This window comes from Manis pentadactyla, chromosome 19 (assembly GCF_030020395.1).
Source record: "Manis pentadactyla isolate mManPen7 chromosome 19, mManPen7.hap1, whole genome shotgun sequence".
Taxonomy (NCBI): domain Eukaryota; kingdom Metazoa; phylum Chordata; class Mammalia; order Pholidota; family Manidae; genus Manis; species Manis pentadactyla.
The window spans coordinates 6,621,616-6,643,476 of record NC_080037.1 but is presented as its reverse complement, the minus strand read 5'-3'; the positions used below and the strand labels follow the sequence as shown (position 1 = coordinate 6,643,476).

The following is a 21,861-nucleotide window of genomic DNA, read 5'->3' as shown; positions in this document are numbered from 1 at the left end:
CCCTTTAAATGAACTAATTTAGATTTGCTGCAAGTCTGCTATATCACATGGGATTGCTACCTTTTTTAGGATAGATCTCTGACAAACTTTTCTGTCATTATTGGTCTGGTCAGGTTTTTCTATCTCTTTTTGAGTCAATTTTGAAATATCTTAGTTTCCTCGGAAATCATCCATTCTATTGGTGTGCAGCTGTACATTGTATTTTTTTTCTTCTTTTTTTGGTAATAATTTTTGTGTTTGTACTTATATTGCCCTTCCTACCTAGCTTTTGGTCTTTCTTTATCAGTTAGATGTCTTCATCTGGAAATAACAGGAAACCATGATTCAAACTGGCTTGAACAATAAGGAAATGTATTGTCTCACATAAAAAGTTCAGAGACAGGGTGTCTCCAGTACATCAGGACTTACGTCCACCTTTCTGTAATCCTTTGAGCACTGCCCTTGGGCTAGCAGCAAAATGATTCTACCAGTTCTAAGCATCATAACCAAATATCTGGAGAAGGAAAAGGACTGTCTCTTTTGTGTGTCTCTTAAGAGTGAGGAAACCTTTCTCCAGCAATCTTTTCATTCTATCATCTTGGTTATGAGTGGATCACAGGCCCATTCCTAAATCAATCACTAGAAAGAGGAATGAGATTACCTACCATAACTTACTTACCTTAGTCATTTTGAGATGGATTGATTGTTGGAGAATCAACCACTTTGACCACTATATCTGTTTATCTTAATCAGACTTGATAAATGTTTGTCTATAGTCTTGTCACAGCTTTCAACTTGCTGATGGAGTCTTTGCCTTTTGTTTGTTTTCTAATGCATTATTTCTTTCTTCTACTTGATTATAGATTTACTGTATTGTTCATTTCATTTTTTTTCAAACTTCTGTTTCAAAAAAAATTCAAAAAAGGCTACAACTTTTCCTGTTATTGCTATTTTGGCTGCACCCATTAGATTTTGAGATGTACTCCTGTCTTTGTTGTTTGTTTCTAAATAGTTTATAACTTTAGCTTCATTTTCTTCTTAAAGTTTATTTAGAAGACTATTTTATTTTGTCTGGTTTATTTCCAAGGCGAATGAGAACTATGTATTTTTTTGTTATTTTCCACTTTTATTGCACAGCAATGTGGTCTATATGATTTTTCTGCATGTGAGTGTCTTTAAATGTATATGTGACAAAAATGCTTTCTTTCATTTTTGAATTAATTTTTTAATTTTCTGTTAAATTATAACGCACACACATTATTTGGATTGTGTGACAGACTACAAGGCAAATAATAAGAAGTAGCTATTTCTTACCCCTTCCCTCACATCCCTTCAGTCCTGTTCCCCAGAAGCAATTATTTTCAGCAATTTTAACTATGTCTTCCATTAATTTTCCTCCATATTTCCAAATAATACAATATGCTTCTATTTCTTGGTTTTTCAATATTAGATATTATCCAACTGATATCCTGTTATAGAATATGAAGACTACTCTTACTATACCATGGTTACTTAGTTTCTCTTTTCTTTACGCAGGGCTGCAGTATAGCTTTATTCTACAACTACCATTTACAATTTTTCAACTACTGTTTGTTACTGAGACAAAGAGTATTCTCTGATTGCATTCCTTTCCTGAACAATCTTTCCCTCCAGCCCGAGATAACTACTTCATTTTTGTCATTTGTTTAATTTTCAATGTGCCTATTAGCCTTTCCCAGTTTTTCTAAAAACATTCTGAAGCAGCTTAATACTCTTTCCCATGTAGTTAAATACACCAAATAGTTTTCCAGTTGTGCATTTTTTTTAAATTCATCCTCTGGAAGACCCTTCTGGAATTCTCTGTTCTTCAACACAAATATGGATTGCTGGATTTCTAGGCCCCCCACATAGCTGTTGTCCCGGGACTTCCCTTCATCTGTCATTTGTATTAAATTCCCTTTTTCCTGAACTTATGTCTTCCTTTTTCTTGGTTTACTTCCTTGCTTGACTAGAGGATGTTTGCCAGGGCATTCTGAGAAAGGGTGCCTGGGTGGCATTGCAGATGCCAGTGATGCCACACCTCATATTCACTTGACTCACCTGAGTTCACCTGCATCTGCCTGCTGGTTTAATTTTTCCTGAGAATTAAACTATGGTGGGGGGAAATTAGTAACCTGGGGCACACCTACTCTCCTTGGGTTGGAGAGAAGCCCTAAGGATCTAACTTCCCCTTATACAAACATTCCAGCTGCCTTCTTATTTTTAAAATCATTTCTGATCTACAGGTTGTGTTGTACCTAATTCCTCCAATACCTGAACATTTCCTGGGATCTTTCAGGAACATTATCTTGCTTCTCATTAACATTTCCCCCTTCAAACTCAGTTCCCTATAACTCAATTTTCTATGACAGCATGTCTAAGATTTGGGGTCATCCCAACATTACTGTAGATATTAAGCAAAATATTGTTGTGCAATGGTTGAATACTAAGGAGAGATCTTTATACTCTTTTTATCTTAGTAAGATCTGTCAACAGTCCATTTTATTAGTCTTTTCACAGAATTAACTTTTGATTTTTTTGATCAAGTCTTCCCTTTCATTTGCTTTCTATCTTATACATCATAATCTGTTCTGTTTGAAATAATTTTTAGTCTTGAATAATATCCCCTTTCTTATTTCCTACTTTTGCATATACCAAGGAATATGGATAGATTTAAAGTCATCTAAGATATTTGTCCCACCAGAAGTCTCTTTGTTTACTGTGGTCAGTGAACTGCCCACTGAAATTGCATATCCTATATTTATTTTATTTTATTTTTATAAAAAGCACAATTTCATGAGAGTGTTTAAAGTACACAGCTATATATATCAGCAAGATTACTTAGGACTTCTCATCAAATACTTTGTGAAATACATTTCTATAACTACTCTTAGTCAAACATATTAAACCTGTCACTGTCAATTTATGATTTCCACATAGCTGATGAAAATCTCTGTCTTTAAATAGATCATGCTTTTAGTATCAAGTCTAAGAGCTCTTTGCCTAGCACTAGATCCTTAAGAAATTTCTCCTGTAGTTTTCTGAAAGTTTTATAATTTTACATTTTATATTTAAGTCCATGATTCATTTGAGTTCATTTTTTATGAGGTGTGAGACTTGGGTTAAGGTTCTTTTTTTTTTTTTTTGTCAATGGATGACCAATTGCTTCAGCAACTATTGGTTAAAAAGACTGCTTTTCCTCAGGTTGAATTACTTTTTCACCTTTGTCAAAAAATCAAAAAGTTGGGGGCATATGGTGTGGGTCTGTTTCTGGTTCTCGATTCCATTCCATTTGTCTACATATCTATCCTCTCCCAATACCACATAGTCTTGATTACTGTAGCTACATAGCAGTGTTTGAAATTCAGTAGATTGGTTCCTTCTACTTTATTCTTCTTTTTCAAAATTGTCTTAGCTATTCTAGTTCCCTTGTCTTTCCATATACATTGTAGAATGATTTTGTCTATCGCTACAAAAAATCTTGCTAGGATTTTGACAGGAATTGTATTAAACACAGCATATTACTTGGGAGAGATATGACTTCTTTACTATGTTGTTTCCTAATCCATGGACATGGATTTCTCTCCATTTATTTAGATTAAAAAAATTTTTTTTCATCAGTGTTATGCACTTTTCATTATATAAATCCTGTACATATTGTTAGATTTATACCTATGTTGTTTTCTGTTATATGTGATTATAAATGGATTTTATTTTTAATTTCAGAGTCTCTTTATTTTGTCTGATTACTATGGATAGGACCTCCAGTACTACATTGAATAAAAGTGGTAAGAGTGGATGTCCTTGTCTTTTTCCTGATGTTAGAGAAAAAGTGTCCAGCTTTTTGCCATTGAGTACGTAGCTGTGGGTTTGTCATATATGGCCTTTATTATGTTGAGGTAAGTACCCTCTATATCCATTTTGTTGAGAGTTTTTATCATGAATGGATGTTAAATTTTTGTCAAATGCTTTTTCAGCATCTATTGATATGATCCTGGGGGTTTTATCCTTTTTGTTAATGCGGTGTATCACATTGATTGATTTACAAATATTGTACCATCCTTGCATCCCTGGAATAAATATCTCTTGGTTGTGATGGATGATCCTTTTGACATATTTTTGAATTTGGTTTGCTAATATTTTGTTGAGGATTTTTGCATCTATGTTCATTAGGGATATTGGCCTGTAATTATCTTTTTTTGTAGTGTCTTTGTCTGGGTTGTTATTAGAGTGATGCTGGCCTCATATAATCAGTTTGGGAGTATTCCTTCCTCTTCTACCTTTTGGAATACTTTAAGAAGAATGGGTTTAGCTCTTTAAATGTTTGGTAGAATTCAGCTGTGAAGCCATCTGGTTCTGGAATTTGTTTTGAAGGATTCTTTTTTTTACTTCCAGTTTAATTTCATTACTGGTAATTGGTCTGTTCAGATTTTCTGTTTCTTGCTGGAACAATCTTGGAAGGTTGCACTTTTCTAGGAATTTGTCTGTTTCTTCTAGGTTGTCCAGTTTATTGGCATATAATTTTTCATAGAATTCTCTAATAATTCTTCATATTTCTGTGGTGTCAGTTGTAATAATTCCTTTTTCATTTCTGATTTTGTTTATTTGTATACTCATTTTTTCTTGATAAGTCTGCCTAGGATTTATCTATTTTGCTTATTTCCTCAAAGAACCAGCTCTTGGTTTTATTGATTTTTTTCCATTGTTTTATTCCTATTTTATTCATTTCTGGTCTAATCTTTATTATGTCCCTCCTTCTACTGACTTTGAAATTCATTTGTTCTTCTTTTTTGAGTTTCTTTGGTTGTAAATTTATACTGTTTGCTTGAGATTGTTCTTATTTCATGAGGTAGGCCTGTATTGCTATGTACTTCCCTTTTGTCTCCCACAAATTTTGGACTCTTCTATTTCTCTTTCATTTATCTCCATGTATTGCTTGATTGCTGTTCCGATTTGTTCATTGATTATTTAGAAGAATGTTGTTTGGCCTCCATGTATTTGTGGATATTTTTGTTTTCTTTGTGTAATTTGTTCCTAGTTTCATACCATTATGGTCTGAAAAGTTGCTTGATACAATTTCAGTCTTTTTAATTTTTTGAGACTCTTTTTTGTGGCCTAGTACATGATCTATTCTGGAGAAGGTTCCATGTACACTTGAGAAAAACGTATATCCTGTGGCTTTTGGGTGGAATGTTCTATAGTTATCTTTTAAGTCCGTCTGATGTAATGTGTTACAGTGCTTATGTTTCCTAATTTACTTTCTGTCTGGTTGATCTGTTGACGTGAGTGGTGCATTAAAGTCTCCAAAACAAATGAGTTCCACTCTATTTCCCTTTTTAATTCTGTTAGTATCTGTTTTATGTACTTCAGTATTCCCTATGTTGGGTGCATAGATATTTATAATGGTTATATCCTGTTGTTGGACTGATCCCTTTATCATTGTGGAATGTCCTTCTTTGTGCCTTGTTACTTTCTTTGTTTTGCAGACTATCTTGTCTAAGTACTGCTACTCCTTTCTTTCTCCCTATTATTTGCATGAAATATGTTTTTCCATCCTTTCACTTTCAGTCTGTGTATGCCTTTGGGTCTGAAATGAATCTCTTGTAGGCAGCATATAGATGGGTCTTGTTTCTTTACCCATTCTGTAACCCTTGTGTTTTTTGATTGGTGCATTCAGTCCATTTACTTTTAAGGTAATTTGACAGGTATGTACTTACTGCCATTCTGCTAATTGTTTTCTGGTTTTTTTTGTAGTTCCTCTCTTTTCTTTTCTTCTTGTCTTATATTCTTGTCTTGTTATATGATGGTTTTCTTTAGGGTTGTGATTGGATTTCTCTTTTTAAATTTTTTTGTGTATCTGTTATAAGCTTTGGGTTTGTGGGTACCATAAGGTTCATGGCTGTTTAAGTATGAGAGAATCTTACTGAAGGACTAAAAGATAAATCAGAAAGAGCAGGCTTTGTTATTTTCTTTCATTAATATTTTTTACTGTGCCATTGGCCTTTCTGGGTTGCTGGCTTTTTCAGCCCTGAGTCTGGGATATATAAGCAAAAAGAAAACCCAGGGACCTCCTCACAACCTTGTCGTTCCTTGGGTCTGAAGGTCCCTAGCTGGTTTGCCTTCTCTACATTTTCAAGAGTCTTATTTTTCCAGAATTTTTAGTTGTACTTAGTATGAAGAATAGAGAAAAGTGCCTCTATTCCACGTTCTCAGAAGCTATCTGGAAATTTATTTTTGAAACACAAACATTTAAACTTATATTTTCTATCAATACATAAAATTAATCACAGTCTTTATTTTTCCCCCTGAGCTTGTTAGGGAAAAGAACACCCAAGAAGAAAATAAACCAAACTACCAATAGAGTAAGTCTCTAGGTGAAGGAATTATGGATGATGTGTATTTATTTCCTTTCTCTGTATTTTCTACACTGTTTACAATTAGTACATATCATTGTAAATAATATTTGGAAGTTTGCTCTCTGTGTTTTATGTTATTATTATTAAGTAAAATCCTATTCATTTCTACATCATTTCTACACCAACAAAACAGAGTTTTATAGACCTTTTTGCTTATAGTGCTAACCAACACAATTGAAGGCTCTGACCTTAAAAATGTAAGTTTTTATTACTAATAAAAGGTGTCTCAGAAAGAGAAGAAAGAGATGTCCCCTCTCTCCTGAATCAACAGAGGGTGCATTATCCTTTTTCATCATAAAACTGCCTCAAAGAATCCAATTTGATAAGGTGTTAAGCTAAAGACTTTGCTAATATCAATCTCTTTTTCCTGAGAAAAATAGAGTGAATATTCATAATTTTACCAACTTGTTCTGTTACTCTCAGTCTATTCTTGGACATAACATTAGACAAAGGAGGCCTTGTAGAAGACGTTCTTTAAAAATGGCCATGTTCTATGAAACTGCCTTCAAAGGAAGCCATAATTCTGTTTGGTTATTGTATTTCATAATTTGTTGCCTGGGAAATAACATTGTAATTGACATCTCTGTGTTTCTGTACAGAATAAATATGTGTAAAATTGCTCCGTCAAATCAGCAGTTACCGACACTTTCATTTTCTCAGTCATGTATGTTGGAGGAAAGAAGCCTGTGGTTCTGATAGGTAGTCTGCTTTCAACAAAGAAATCAAGAGATGTATTTCAATTATTTAACAAATTATGTTAACAAATCCACAGAGGGGCTGAGAGCTGAAGGTTGTGCTTTGTGCTGACAGCCCCAAATAAAACAGCAAAGAAAAGGGACAGGCTATCATCATGGACCACAGCAGCAGCCTGCCTACAGCTGTGATGTACCTCTTGCCAGCTCAGAATTACCCTGTTTGGCTGAATAAATCTTCAGAGCCACCATTAGAAAGAGTAAGAAAAAATATACACACACACACACACACACATTAATCCACTATGGCCCAAGAGCCTCAACTAGTTTCAATTCCTTGAGGAGAAAGAGCCCAGGGCATTATTCTCTATGAACAGTCCTTAATTCTTTTATTTTCTGCCAGCAATCAGATGAAAGGTATTGCCCAGGGCACTATCTTCCAGGAATATGTGATTTTTCCTTTGAAATTGAGGCCCTCCTGGCAGTAGGGTGAGTTTCCCATACTTCTAATGTCTTGAGGGTTAGGGATTGGCTTTCCTTAGGAACTGGGCGCTACTGCCTGGAAGGGAAACAATAGGGTGGGAGGTCTGGTGCATGGGAGGCTCAGAGCATCTATGTGCGTGCTCTCTGAATGTGTGTTCTAAAACCTAACCATGGGTGAAACACGCACCCAGACAGGGGCATGCCAACTCATGTTTATCTTGTCTGGAGACTTCCAGCTTCTACCTGAGCAACCTGAAGCTAGACCTGAGTGTATTCTTTCTTTTTGACTCCTCTGCTTCTCTCCCTCCCTGTGTTCTCTCTCTCCCTCGTTCTCTCTTTTCCTCCCTCCCTTTCTTCCTCCTTTCTCTTGGGCGATATACACAAACAAGCCAAGTCAAGACTGAGGAATAACTATGTACTCCATTTTCAAATCTTGGGAATGAGACAGATGGCATAATTATTGATCCTATAGATTTGCAACTAGCCATACAAGAACTTGAGTCACAATGCTGCTATAAACAGTAAATAAAGGTATAATAAAGGAATATTATGAAAAATTCCATGCTAGTAAATTTGACAACTTAGACAAAATGCACAAATTCCTTGATAGACTCAAATTATCCAAGTTTATTGAAGGAGAAATAGACAACCCTAATAACCCTATATCTGTTACAGAAATTGAATTTATTATCAAAACTTGCCCACAGAGAAAATTTGAGGTCCAGATGGCTTCGATGGTGAATTCTAATGAACATCTATGGTCTAACTACTCATTCTACACAAAATCTTCTAGAAAATGAGAGGACAGAACACTTCCCAACCCAGACTTCCAGGCAAAGACATTATAAGAAAAGAAACCTAGAGGCCAATAACTCTCATGGACATACAGCAATAATTTTAAACAAAATTTTGGCAAACAAATCCAACAGTATAAAAAAGAATAATACATCTTGACCAATATAAGGTTGGTTTAATATTCAAAAACCAATTATTGTAATTCACCATATTAACAGAATAAAAAAGAAAAAAAACCAATCATTTAAATAGATGCAGAAAAAGCATTTGAAAAACTTCACACTCATTAACGATTAAAAAAAAAAACTAGGAATAAAAGGAAACTTCCTTGACAGAAAGCATATACAAAAAAAATGTACATCTAACATCATCATTAACAGTGAAAAATTGCATGCTTTCTCCCTAAGACTGGAAACAAGGTGAAGGCGTCTGCTCTAACCACTCTCACCCAGCACAGCGGTGGAAGTTCTACCCAGGGCAATAAGGCAATAAACGATAAAATAAAAAATGCACAGACTGGAAAGGAAGACATAAAATTGACATGATGGTCAGTACAGAAACTCCCAAAGAATCTATGTGTAAAAAACTCCTATAACAAATGAGTTCAGCAAGGTTATAAAATCAATACACAAATTTCAGTTGTATTTCTTTTACACACACACACACACACATACATATGTATTTGTTCATCATGAATCAAGTCATATTTTGTCTTTTCTGGTAGAAGGCTGAGCCAAAGAAGCAAATACAAGAGAAAATACATTCATGTTTCAGTCTTTAATCTGACTTGCCTTTTACTGCCCCTTTTCCTATTTCTTCCCGTTTTTTGCCCTTTCCTACCTTCCAGGTATCACCTCATCCTATAGAATCCTCCTCCCACCTAAGCTTGTCTTGCTTCATTCACACTCTATACTATAACTCTGAAACCTTTTAAAAAATACATTAATAGAAACTTGTGTTTAATCAAATTTTAGGAAACAGTATCACAAGTTTTCTTTTTTAACAAGAATGCCACAGTGAAATAAAAGAGTGACTGTTTTTTTAAAATGTCTGTCCTGCTCTTTCCAAACCCCTAAAATACTGAGTTAATGGGTAACGGACATTCCAGTTAAACACACTCAATTGTATTTCTATACGCTAACAAGCTAACAATGAACAGTCAGAAATTTGTTTTTTAAATAGTCACTTACAATAGCATTAACAATATGACATTCTTGGGGATAAATTTGGCAAAAGATGTGCAAGGTATGTATACTAAAAACTGCTGAGAGAAATTCAGGGAGACTTAAATAAACGGAGAGATATGTTGTGTCCATAGGTCAAAAGACTTGATGTTATTACGATTTCAGTTCTCTCCATTCTGATTTATAGAATCAGTGTAGCTCTAATTAAAGTCTCAGCAGGCTTTTTTTTTAAAAAAGAAACTGACATCCTGTTTCTAAAATTTATGAGGAAATGTAAAAATATTTGCATGGAAATGCAAAACTTAAATGAGATAGCTTTTGAAATTTTGAAAAAGAAGAACAAAGTTGAAGAGAGTCCAGACATAGAAACATATTCATGGCTCATTTATTTTTGATAAAGATGCCAAAACAATTCAATAAGGAAAGCATATCTTTTCAACAAATGTTGCTGGAACAATTGGTAGCCATATGTAAAAATTAAACCTCAGTCCTTAACTTATACCATATATAAAAAAGTGACTTAAAATGGATCATATATCTAAATAGAGCTAAGCCAATAAAAGCTCTAGAAGAAAACAGCAGAAAATCTTAGTGACCCTAGGTTTGGCAGCAATTTCTTAAATAGGATTTTTTAAATGATCTATAAAAAGAATAACTGATAAATTGGACTTCATAAAAAATTTTAAATGTTTGCTTTTCAGAAAACAATGATAAGAAAATGAAAAGACAAGCTACAGATTGGGAAGAAATACTTGCAAAACATATACCTGACAACATGAATCTGGAATAAAAACAATCAAACTAAAAACTCTTACAATTCAATAATAAAAAAAAAACCCCAGTTTTCAAACATGAACAAAGATTTGAACTGATATAAATATATACAGCTAGTAAATACATGAAAAGATGCTCCACATTATTAGTAATTGGAGAAATGCAAATTAAAACAGGTACCATCATAATGCAATATCACAACACATCCATTAGAAAAGCTAAAAGTAAAAGGACTGACTATATGAAGTATTGGTGATGATGTCCAATAGCTAGAACTCTCATACACTGCTAGTGGGATTATAAAATGATTCAATTACTTTGAAAAAACAGCTTGGAAGTTTCTTAAAAAGTTAAGCATATTAGACCTAGAATTATAAAACTTGTGGAGGAAAACAGGGCAAAAGTTTCATGGCATTGGATTTGACAATAATTTCTTGGATATGACATCAAAGGTACAGGCAACAGAAGTAAAAAAAGTCCGACTTCATAAAAAATTTTAAAGTTTGTGCATCAAAAGGTAGTATCAATATTGTAAAAGGACCATGCACAGAATGGATGAAAATATTTGCAAATCACAAATCTGGTGAGGGATTAATATCCAGAATATATAGACTCAACAACAAAAATGATCCAATTAAAAAATGGGTAAAGGACTTGAATGTACATTTCTCTAAAGAAGATAAGCAAACTGCTGATAAGATGAAAGGCAAAATCTGAAAATAACTCACATATCCATTGTCAGCAGAATAAGTTGTGGTACAATCACATAATGGAATGTGTCAGAGTAGTGAAAATTAACTGTAACTACACAGAATATCTGTGCTGAATCTCCAAAACAACTGTTGAGTAAAAAAAAGAAGAAAAAGTAAGTTTACTGCTAAACACCTTTTAGAATGGCCAAAGTATGGAACACTGACAACGCCCAATGCTGACAAGGATGTGGAGCAATAGCAGTTTTCATTCATTGCTAATGGGAATTAAAAAGTACAGCCATTTTGGAAGATAGTTTGGTGGTTTCTTATAAAACTAAACACACTCTGACCACACAATCCAGTAACTGCACTTATTTCCCTAAAAGAGTTGAAACCATGTCCACCCAAAAACCTGCAAACGATATTTATAACAGCTTTATTGGTAATTACCCAAACTTTGAAGCAACCAAGATGTCCTTCAGTAGGTGAATGCATACATAAACTGTGGTACATCTGGACAATGGAATATTATTTGGTGTTAAAAAGAAATGAGCTATCAAACTATGAGAAGACATGAAGGAATCTTAAATACACATTGTTTAGTGAAAGAAGCCAATAGGCTATTTCCTCTCCTTTCTTTGCATTCTGGAAAAGGCAAAAACCACAGAGATAGTGAAAAGATTAGTGATTGCCAAGGGGTGGCGGTGGGGAGGGATGAATAGGCAGAGTGCAGAGGGTTTTCAGGACAGTGAAAATACTCTGTTTGATACCATAATGATGGACACATGTCATTATGCATTTGTTCAAATCTGGAGAATGTTCACCAGGCGTGAACCCTAATGTGAACTGTGGGCTTTGGGTGATTATGAATGTAAATATAGGCTCATCAATTGTACCAAATGTACTGCTCTGTTGGGGATGTTGATAAAGGGAGAGGCTGTGCATGTGTGGGGACAGGAGGTGCATGGGAACTCTCTCTGTACCTGCCCCCAGTTTTGCTCTGAATCTGAAGCTACTCTCAAAAAAATAGTCTTTAAACATGAAACACACACACACACACACACACACACACACACACACACACACATCTGACCTGAAAGGTGGAGATAAGGAATTCAGGACCTGTGGTCCCAGCCCAGCAAAAGGATAATAAAAGAAACTGATACAGAAAAAAGAAGAAAGCCAGTCTCAGAACAACATGATTCCATTTATTAGAAGTTCAAAAGTGCAAAATATCACAACTATAGAAAAGGGAATGACAACTAGAAGATCAGGATTGTGGTTGACCATCACAGGGAAGGAGGAGGGTGCAATCAGACGTGACCCATGCAGTGCTTCAAGGATAACGGCAATACTCTAGTCCCTGAGCTGTGCCAGGGTACAGAGGTGCATGTTGCCTCATTTGTTTTAAAAATAATTTTCCATCTTTCATAAGTACTTTTTATCGACTCAAAAATAAAATAAAAAATTAGCATCAGCCCACAATGATGACCAGGAGCAGCTGAGAATGACGTCAAAGGCCAAATTAGTGTTGGGATAGGATGCGGGCAGGGACTTGCCGCATCTCCCTGGGAGAATTCTGGGATGATCTCCATGGCAGAACTCCATCGCCAGAAGCACAGCAGGCCCAGTGTTGCTTCTTCCCAGTGAATCACACCTGTTCTAAATAGTTCGTTGATCAGGCTCTAAGTTAAATTTCCCAGAGAGGCTTAGTAGGAATTTAGTTGTAAAGAGTTATGATAGCTTCACCTCAGGTCTTTGGAAACCTTCTTGCTCTCATACTGAGAGTGGGATCCTGTCGATTGTTGCCAGAGACGTAGAGGACGCTCTCTATCTGTCTGCCACCACGGTAAGAACAGTTAAGGAGAAGGGGGGCAGCGTGAGAAGGGAAAGATTTTTGTGGTTGCTTTAGAAGCCCCTTAAAGACTTGTCTAACCCCGAGATTCTGTCTTTAGGGAGTCTTAGGGGTGGAGGTCTATCTGCACACATTCATTTTCTTGCTTTTCTTAGAGCTGCTCAAGGCTTTTCTTCCTCTTCTGAGCTGCTGGGTCTTTCACATTCACGTCGGCTGCTGGCTTGCTGCCTCACTGCTTCCCCCACACCCATAATCAACCCCCGTGGATTCCCTGGGGCCACCTGCACCAGAATGTACACCGCTCAGCTCATGGAAAATCTATCTAAATGCTTATTTTACATTGAGATATCTGCTCTCTCATGCCCGTGCTGATAATATATCTGCTCTGATCTGTCATTTTTGCATGGCTGAAAGATCATGCTGGCCCTCCCTCTGCCTTCCCCCATTTCTGATGACTTGTTTTATCTCCATGTAACTAACTGAGGGCCTGGTGGGTGTTACAATAGGGAGGGCAGAGGAGTGCGGCCTCCGTGAAAAGCAGGGCCCTGACATCCAGGAGGATTTAATCAAACAGCAAACATTTGGAGGCAAGTTACAACGGTTCCTATAAGGCCCCTGGAGCTGAAGAAAGACACTGTAGCTCCCGTATTGCCCCTATTCCTGAGTCTCCTCGGGTTTCTCAAGCTATCGGATGCCTCCTGTCTCCAGTTTCCTCAGGATCAGTGGCTTGAGCTTTGGCCATGACCCTGATCCCTGCACTTACTGCTGGGTCCTCTAGAAATTTATTAGTTTTTTTCCTCTCCTCTTTCCCAGGGACTCTCTGCTCCTACTCAGATTTCCCACCACCGAGCAGCCTGTGTGGTCCTGTAAAGCAGGGAGCTGAGGCATGAGTCTAGAGAAATGTGTGTGTAAATTTGGGTGGACTTTGGATGGCCAGAGCCTACCAGGGATTCATCTGATGTCCGCGCTGGCGCCATGGCCAATCTTCTTTCCTCTTCTTTCTTGCTGCAGTCTGGTCCCTAGAAACATGTAAGGCCTGGAGCAGGAGAGGGTAAGGTGCTCCTCATCACTGTTCTCCAGTGATTTTCTATGTAGCCTTTAAGCAGTCTCCCGCCTCCTGTCCCCACTTGTTTCACCAGGGAAATGGGTCACCGCTGCCCCGACCTTCCCCATGAAGGCCAGTGGGGTGTCAGACCACTGCATGCTTGAAAGGTCTCTGAGCTCTGTGGGGGAATTCTTGGACAACTGAGCATGCTACCATTTTACCTTTAACCCTAAAGGTGCAGGTGATGCTGGAAACAACCTGGCCAAACCTGAATGATTAAGCCTATCACAAAGTTGAAAATAGGCCCCAGATGTAAGGAGATGAGACAGTTAGATTTACTTCCCCTTTTCTAATTTGAGAGGTTTCACGTTGAAGAAAATCAGTGCGTTTGAGGCTGAGACCTAAACAGAGTCACCATGAGGCTGGGCTGCGTCCGCACAGTTGGGGCCTTGTCCTTTTCTCCCTCTGTGCTCTGGGCAGCCCCGATGCTGCTGGGTAAGTAAAATGTTTGGATGTTGGTGGGGGGATGATATGCCTGACTTTGAGGAAAGGTCCCAAAGGAAGAAAAGGTGGACTAGGTCTAGTCCTCCAAAGGAACCGTGTTCAGGTGGGATATGAAGGGTAGAAGTAAAAGGCCTTGTTGTGCAGGATTAAATGGCTCTTTCTGAATATAAAAATCTTCCAGTCTCTTCCATCCTGAAAGTCCCCTTGATGGGGATGCCCTCTTTAGTTACAATCTCGACTCCTTTTTCTCCTTTTCTCAGATAAGTTTCCTCAAAGAGTGGTCTGCACTTATTATCTCCGCTTCCTTACTCTCACTCCCTCCTCGACACTCAGCCCAGCTTTCCCCGGGATCAGTTTTATCCAGGCTGTGGTGACCTCTGCACTGACCAAGGAACTGTCTGCCTTCCAGTCCTTGTGCTGCTGGACTTCTCCGTTGCATCGGGTGCGTTGGCATTGCTCTCTTTTGGCATCTCTACCCCCCTGGCTTCTGTGGGCCACTTCCTCCTCGTGCTGCACGTACGTGTCTCCATCCCTTTGTTGCTCTTCTTCTCTTTCCCTTAAAGTCTGCGTTTTCTGCTGTTGCATCCTTGCCTCTCTACCCTTGTTTCTTTACACAATCCCCTTTGGGAGTGTATTTGTCTGTATATTTTTTACCATTACAACTATATACTAAAGAGCCCTAAATCCTATCTCCGTCCATAATAGTGGTCTGGAGCTTCGCCTTCAGATATCAAGCTTTGCACAAAACATCTCTATCTGCGTTTTTCACAGGTATCTCAGCACAGTGTGACTGGAGCTGGACTCCTCTGTCCTGGGCTTGCCCCTATCTGTCCTGATTTCATATTTCTCTATTTGTGATCTCCATTAACAGCATCCACCCAGATATGCAGGCCAAAAACTTGGGACACAACCTAGACTCCTGTCCTCTGCATATGACCAGTCAGCAAGTTTGGCAAAATGTACCTTCTAAATTGTTCTTGGAGCCACTTTCTTTCTTGAAACATCACTAATGGTATCCTAGGAAAAGCGCTCATCACTTCTGACTGCACTAGTCCCATAATTTCCCAACTAATCTCCCTGTCTTGGCTTTGTGTCCTTGAAATGAATGCTGCAAGCTGCAGCCAGAGTGATTTCTACAATTCGCATCTGCCAGCCCAGGCTCCTGATCCTGGCCCACAGGCCCACATAGCCTGACCCCTATTTTACCTCTTCCGCCTCCACTCTCACCCTCTGAGCCTTGCAAGTTACCCTCTCATAAATCTCAACCTACTGTTACTCATACACCAGACTCTTACCTGTCTCAAGCTTTGCTCATACAGCTGCCTGTGCCCGAAATGGGCTCTCCCTGTGACCCCCTAGCCCCGTCTCACCTACAGCCTTGTACACGAAGACTCAGCTCAGGTGGCATCTTCACCAGGAAACCTTCTTTGAATTCTCCTCTCTGCTCCAATGGCTGCCTGTGATACCTCTTTATTACTTTCCTCCTCATGCCTAAATCATCTCTTATGCCTGGGCTATCCACCAAACTATGAGTTATTTATAGGCAGGGACAATGCTTTTTTTGTTGTTGACTTTTATGTTTGAACTGTCTTATTTATGTTTGAATCCTTAGCATCTTGCCTTGTCTCTTTTTAATAATTTGTTGCATCGTTTTAATAAGCAATAGAAAGAGGACTGAATGGCTACATTAAGATACAGGCACAGCACTGGTTCTGTGGCAAGAACTCCGGGCTTGGGATCAGATGCTCTGGTTTCCAGCCCACCTTCTCCTGTTTACTAGCTCCATGTCACTTGGGAAATTTCACTTTTTATATTTATGAACTTGGTTTTCTTATTCGGGAGAACAATAAAACCTGCCTCATAGTTTATTGAGTGAAAGTGACAGGCAGCCTAACAAGATTTTATTTTTAAAAAAAGGAGAGGAGGCTGGGTCTTGTTGAGTAAACAGTGGAGGAACTGAAAAGAGGTAGCAGTGGTGAAGGAAGCAGAAAGAAGATCTAAAGAAAGCACCTGGTACTGATATAATGAGAATAAGGAAGTACAGGGGGCCTTGCTACGGTACATGGTTAAAGAAGAGTATCGGGCCTTTGGGAGTAGAGGGGACAGGGGCAAGTGGGTCAGGGAAGGATGGAGTGAAAACTGAGTACGTATGCATGGACATGGAGCCAGAAGAGGGGAGAGGGATCGAGAGGGAGAAATGGAATTTACTTGCCTGGATCATCCATGGCGCTAGGAGGTAGTTTGAGGAGGCGTGGTGTGGAATTCTAAGTTTCAATCTGGAAGCAAAGAAAGAATTGTTCCATAGTTACTATGACAGGCTAGGAATAGAAGGTCAGGGCTAGAGAGAAGGACATAGAAAGGGCTGTGCAGTCACCAGGGCAAGTTCAAGGGACAGAGGACATCAAGATAGAGGTGGTTGAAAAATGAAAAAGGAAGGAGGAGAGACACAACTAGGTGGTAGATAGACATAGCTAGGTGCAAGCTACTTGGTAGATGAAATATTTGAGGTTGAAGAGCCAAATGGATTTTGGGAAAATGAAAGTATGGAAGAGAGCCCCGAAGAAAGGTCTGAGGACTGACACAGATCGAGTCCAAATGGTAAATTAAAAAGAATACTGATTTTGGATTCGTGTAAACCTGACTCTCTTGCTCCATTCCCTACTCTCTTTTTAAACTTTGAATCAGTTAGTTGACTTTTCTAAGCCTGTTTCTTAAGATTTATAAAATGGGGGTGAAACCATATACCTAGAAATCTTATGGAGATTAAATAAGATAATGAGCAAAAGTGTCTAGCAGTGTCTGGCCCACAGTAAACACCCTGTGAGTGATAAAATCTGATCATCTCTCTTTCTCTCCTGTCCTGTGGCTGCCTGTTCTGGGGTCATCAGTTGTCTTTGGCCTCTGGTTTCCAGCACCAGCAACTGGTGGTGAGTTCACCATTCTGCTGTTTTCTCCCCTCCCTCTTCCCCAAACCACAACCCATTCACTGAGAATGCCTGGAAGCCAGTGAATAGAGTCAAAAAGTATCACTGAGAAATCCATATGGATCTCTTGGAAAAAAAGTTATGGGGTCTCACTATTCTCACTCTAAAAAGAAGGATGATTCCCCCCGGAGAGGGAGGGGCCCTGATGGAGGGCAATTTCCTGCCCTCTTTCTCCAAGTCACAGCATCATTTTCAGATTTTTCTTCAACCACGCCCTCCTCAGCTGCCAGTTTTGAGACGCTGCAGTGTGAAGGACCTGTCAGCACCCCGGACAGCAGCTGCCACCCCCATGAGCACTTGATGGATGCAAGGGAAGTCGACTTCCAGGTCAAGGGCTACACTTTCAGTAAACCCTTCCATCTGATTGTGTCCTACGGTGAGGTCCTGGGAAGGACTGACCAGTGCAGGCCTGTTCTTGCTCCCATTTCCCAAACCTCTCCTTTCAATGCCACAGTTCACTCAGAAAGGTGCCCCAGGAAACTAGCCATGGAATGAGCTACAGTAGGCCTCCTTTATTGGCAGGATATGTTCCAAAACCCCCAATGGATGCCTGAAACTTCAGATAGTACTGAACCCTCGATGTCTATGTTTTTCCTATGCATATATTCCTATGGCAAAATTCAATTTATAAGTTAGACACAGTAAGAGATTAATAGCACTAATAAATAATAAAATAGAATAATTTTAACAATATACTGTAAAAAAATGTTACATGAATCTAGACTGTCTCTCTCTCAAATATCTTGCGTTACTGCACTCACCCTTGTTGCTCTTGTGATGATGTGAGATGATAAAATGCATACGTGGTGAGATGAAGTGAGGTGAGGGATGTAGGAGTGACGTATCATTAGGCTACTGTTGACCCTCTGACCATAGGTCACAAGGAGGATCATCTGTTACCAGAATACAGTTGACCATGGGTAACAGGAAGCAAGACCACAGATAAGGGGGACTTCTGTACCCTCTTCCCCATCTTCAGCCCCCAGAAGCCAGGGTACCCTCAGTCCTGTGCCCCAGAGTAGTTGTTTCACACTCCCAGCCAAGCTAGTGTTACCTAGACCCTCAGAAAAAGTTTGGGGGTCGTTCTATGGTGGGTAGCCCTGTGGGGGGCTCCCCAAGAAGTCAATAGGTCACACTCAGCTCTTGCTTTGGGCCACAGACTGGCTGATCCTCCAGGGTCCAGCGGGGGCCATATTTGAAGGAGACCCGCTGGTTCTGCGCTGCCAGGCCTGGCAAGACTGGCCACTGACCCAAGTCGTCTTCTACCGGGATGGCTCAGCTCTGGGTCCCCCTGCCTCTACCAGGGAGTTCTCCATCGCCTTTGTGCAAGAAGCAGACAGCGGGCACTACCACTGCAGCGCTGTCTTCAGGAGCCCTGGTCCTGGGAGCCCAGAAACAGCATCTTCTGTGGCCATCAGAGTCCAAGGTGAGAGCTAGAGGTGGTGTCACTGCGGCAGAGGCAGGTGGGGAGAGACAGAGGGACCAAAATGCCTTCCGTTGGAGGTGGCATGGTCGCCGAAGGCCTGGGAGCAGGTGCTGGCGGGTGCCCGAGGGGCGCTTCCGTTGGGGCCGCGTCTCAGCATCGCCTTTTTGAGGCATTCAGCCCAGTCCACGTCCAGCACGTTTCCCACGGCTCTGTCCTGCAGAGCGGTGCTTCCCCGTGGTCGCTGATTGAGTGACGGGACTCCTGCTGCATTTGCCCACCTCTGGATCTTCCCTAGTGCTGTCTGCTGGAAGAGAGCGAGAACCAGAAAGGCTCAGGAAGAACTTTTCTAACAGCTCATTCCTGAGGGAAAGACGGGGGGGAAAGTGTGACCTGGTTCGTAACCTGTCATGGGTCCCCCCGAATGTAAGATGCCTAAGCTCTTCTTTTTCACCTCTCTCTCCCCCAGAACTTTTTCCAGCTCCAGTTCTCAGAGCGACCCCCTCTGCTGGGCCCCAAGAGGGCAGCCCGGTGACCCTGAGCTGTCAGACGAAGCTGCCCCTGCACAGGTCGGCCGCCCGCCTCCTCTTCTCCTTCTACAAGGACGGCAGGACGGTGCGCAGCAAGGGCCTGTCCTCCGAGTTCCAGATCCCCACGGCCTCGGAGGCGCATTCTGGGTCCTACTGGTGTGAAGCAGCCACTGAGGACAACCAAGTTTGGAAACAGAGCCCCAAGCTGGAGATCCGAGTGCAGGGTGCGTTAACGCGCTTGTGTCTGGTGTGTGTGAGAAGCTGGGGGGTTGGATGACTGGACCGATGATCTGGGGTCCAGTGTGAGAGGGTCAAGAAAGGTCACAGCGGAGGCAGGAATGTTAAGCCCAAGTCACTGGTGCTGGAAAAGAGCACAGGATAGAACTTCTCCCTCAGGCCGTGGTGCATCCCTCACCAAGACCTGAGCCAGACCCACACCGGCTGCCCCAGAGACCTTATGCTCCCTACACGAACCCTGGGCATTTGTGGAAATACAGTGTAGAATGAGGGTGAGGTGGTCTGCAGGTTATGCTCAATCCTGGGAGCCCCTGTTAGGAAGGCTGCACTTGCCCTGCAATGTACCCAGAGGACGTATCCATTGTCATGAGCCGGCTTGAAGCCATGTTATTAGAAAAATAGTGGGAGGAATGGAAGATATTCTTCCTGAAGAGGAGGTGACTCAAGGTCAGCAGAGGTGTCCTTAAAATGCTTAAGGCGGCACAAGTATGATGAACGACACCAATGTCATATATGATAAAGGTGACCTAGGATTAGGTACAACATCCCTGCTTCCGGCAATTCGATTCTGCCTTGATAGAGGAGGAACTGGCTAATAGCCACAGCCCTCTGATACTGGGGCCTCATCGCTGAAGATTTTCAAGAGACATAGCCAAGCTTCAGATGCAGATCTGGGCTCGGAGGGCCACTGGAGTCCCCAGGTCTCTTCTGCCCTTGGGCCCAGGACCACTTTCAGAGGGCAAGAGGACTGATCAGGAATGTGAGGATGGAGTCTGAGCCAGAGCTCACTCTCGCATGTGCCTCCTACCCCCCAATCCAGGTCCTTCCAGCTCCACTGCAGCTGCCGCCCCGAATCCAGCTCCTCAGAAACCAGCTGCTCCGGAAACCACTACCCCAGAGTCCCCTGGGACGCCGCCTCCACCACCCACCCTTTCTTCTGGGGATGAAGGCTTCTCCTCTCCCCTGAGAGTGCCAGACCCCCATCTGTATCACCAGATGGGGGCTCTTCTCAAGCAGATGCAGGATGTGAGAGTTCTCCTTGGGCGCCTGGTGATGGAGGTGAGGGACTTGTCTGCCCACCTGAAGCTTGAGACCACAAAGGGTCCTGCTAAATACGAGTAAACAATTCACCTGCGGTATCGCTGCACTGCCCCCAGCAAATCCAACCCCTGTTTTTCCTCTTTCCATTGTATACATATGCATACATAGTTTTACAAGTTGCCCAGTGTTTTGTTAGAGTAATGGAGATAGGTGAGTATAAATAAATTTGTACAAAGTGATCACTGGAGTTTAGCTCTGATTGTGTATTCTCTCTCAGTATGTCAACATGACCCTGCTCTCTAGACCAGGAATTGCCTTCCGTTGCCAGACCAGAACCTGGTGATTGAAAGAGAAGCAGCAAGATGGATTAATGCAGCGGTCTCAACAGGGACAAACACTACCCTCCTCCCCACAGCCAAGGGGACAGGTGGCAATGTCTGGAGAAGTTTTTGGTTGTCAAACGGGCAGGGGGTACTTGGCATCTATAGAGTAGAAGCCAGGGATGCTGCTAAGTAACCTTTAATACACAGCACAACCCGTCGCAACAAAGGATGATCCAGAATGTTGATAGTGCTGAGACTGAGAAGCCCACCCTACCAGCCCCTGGGGTGGCTCTTTGACTCTTCTACTTACACCTTCCCCTCTCAGACTCAGTCAGCAAATATTACTTACTTGAAGGTATTTTGACTGCCTCTGCCACACGCCCACGTTTATGCTGTGTTAAGTATACTCATAAGACAGTGTCTCTGTCTCTCGAGGGTTTAGACTTTGGGATGGAGGGGCAGTAATACCCCTACCCAATCTAAAACGATTAAAGCAGACTATATAAAAATTCCCCACAGGAAGCTACTGGACTCAGAAATATGTGATCAAGCATAACAGTGCCAGGGCAGCAATGATTTGTCTTAATTCATTTGTCTCTGAAGTATTTTTCTTTATAAACATACCTAAATCTATTATAGTGTCATAATAATACGTTTTTCTATACTTGGATGGCTGTTGTACCTTCTCAGCCAATAAGAGCCAGCCTGACAGACTCTACAGTAACCTTTGGTGAATGTCTTAACACACATTTCACCATTTTATAGCGACCTCAGCCAATGAGTATTCTACCATGTATCCTAAATCACACGTGTGGCGTTATCCACTGGACTCTTTCTTGTGTGTTATGCACTCTCTGCACAGTTTTGACTCACAATGATTTACGAA

The 21,861-nt window shown here is 40.7% G+C and overlaps 1 protein-coding gene across 2 annotated transcripts; it reads left to right on the top strand.

The window, feature by feature from the left end:
• The first annotated feature begins 14,280 nt into the window (after nucleotides 1-14,280).
• FCRLA (Fc receptor like A) lies at nucleotides 14,281-20,891 on the top strand. 2 transcript variants are annotated; one of them, XM_036922824.2, is made up of 6 exons: nucleotides 14,281-14,428; nucleotides 17,326-17,364; nucleotides 17,600-17,797; nucleotides 18,581-18,847; nucleotides 19,314-19,598; nucleotides 20,432-20,891. In XM_036922824.2, exons 1-6 carry the CDS (start codon nucleotides 14,350-14,352, stop codon nucleotides 20,731-20,733), a joined length of 1,170 nt encoding a protein of 389 aa, XP_036778719.2. In that variant the 5' UTR covers nucleotides 14,281-14,349; the 3' UTR covers nucleotides 20,734-20,891. The 2 variants fall into 2 exon arrangements, with proteins under 2 accessions (XP_036778719.2, XP_036778720.2); XM_036922825.2 differs by having other exon boundaries at nucleotides 14,282-14,428; nucleotides 17,645-17,797.
• Nucleotides 20,892-21,861: the final 970 nt, after the last annotated feature.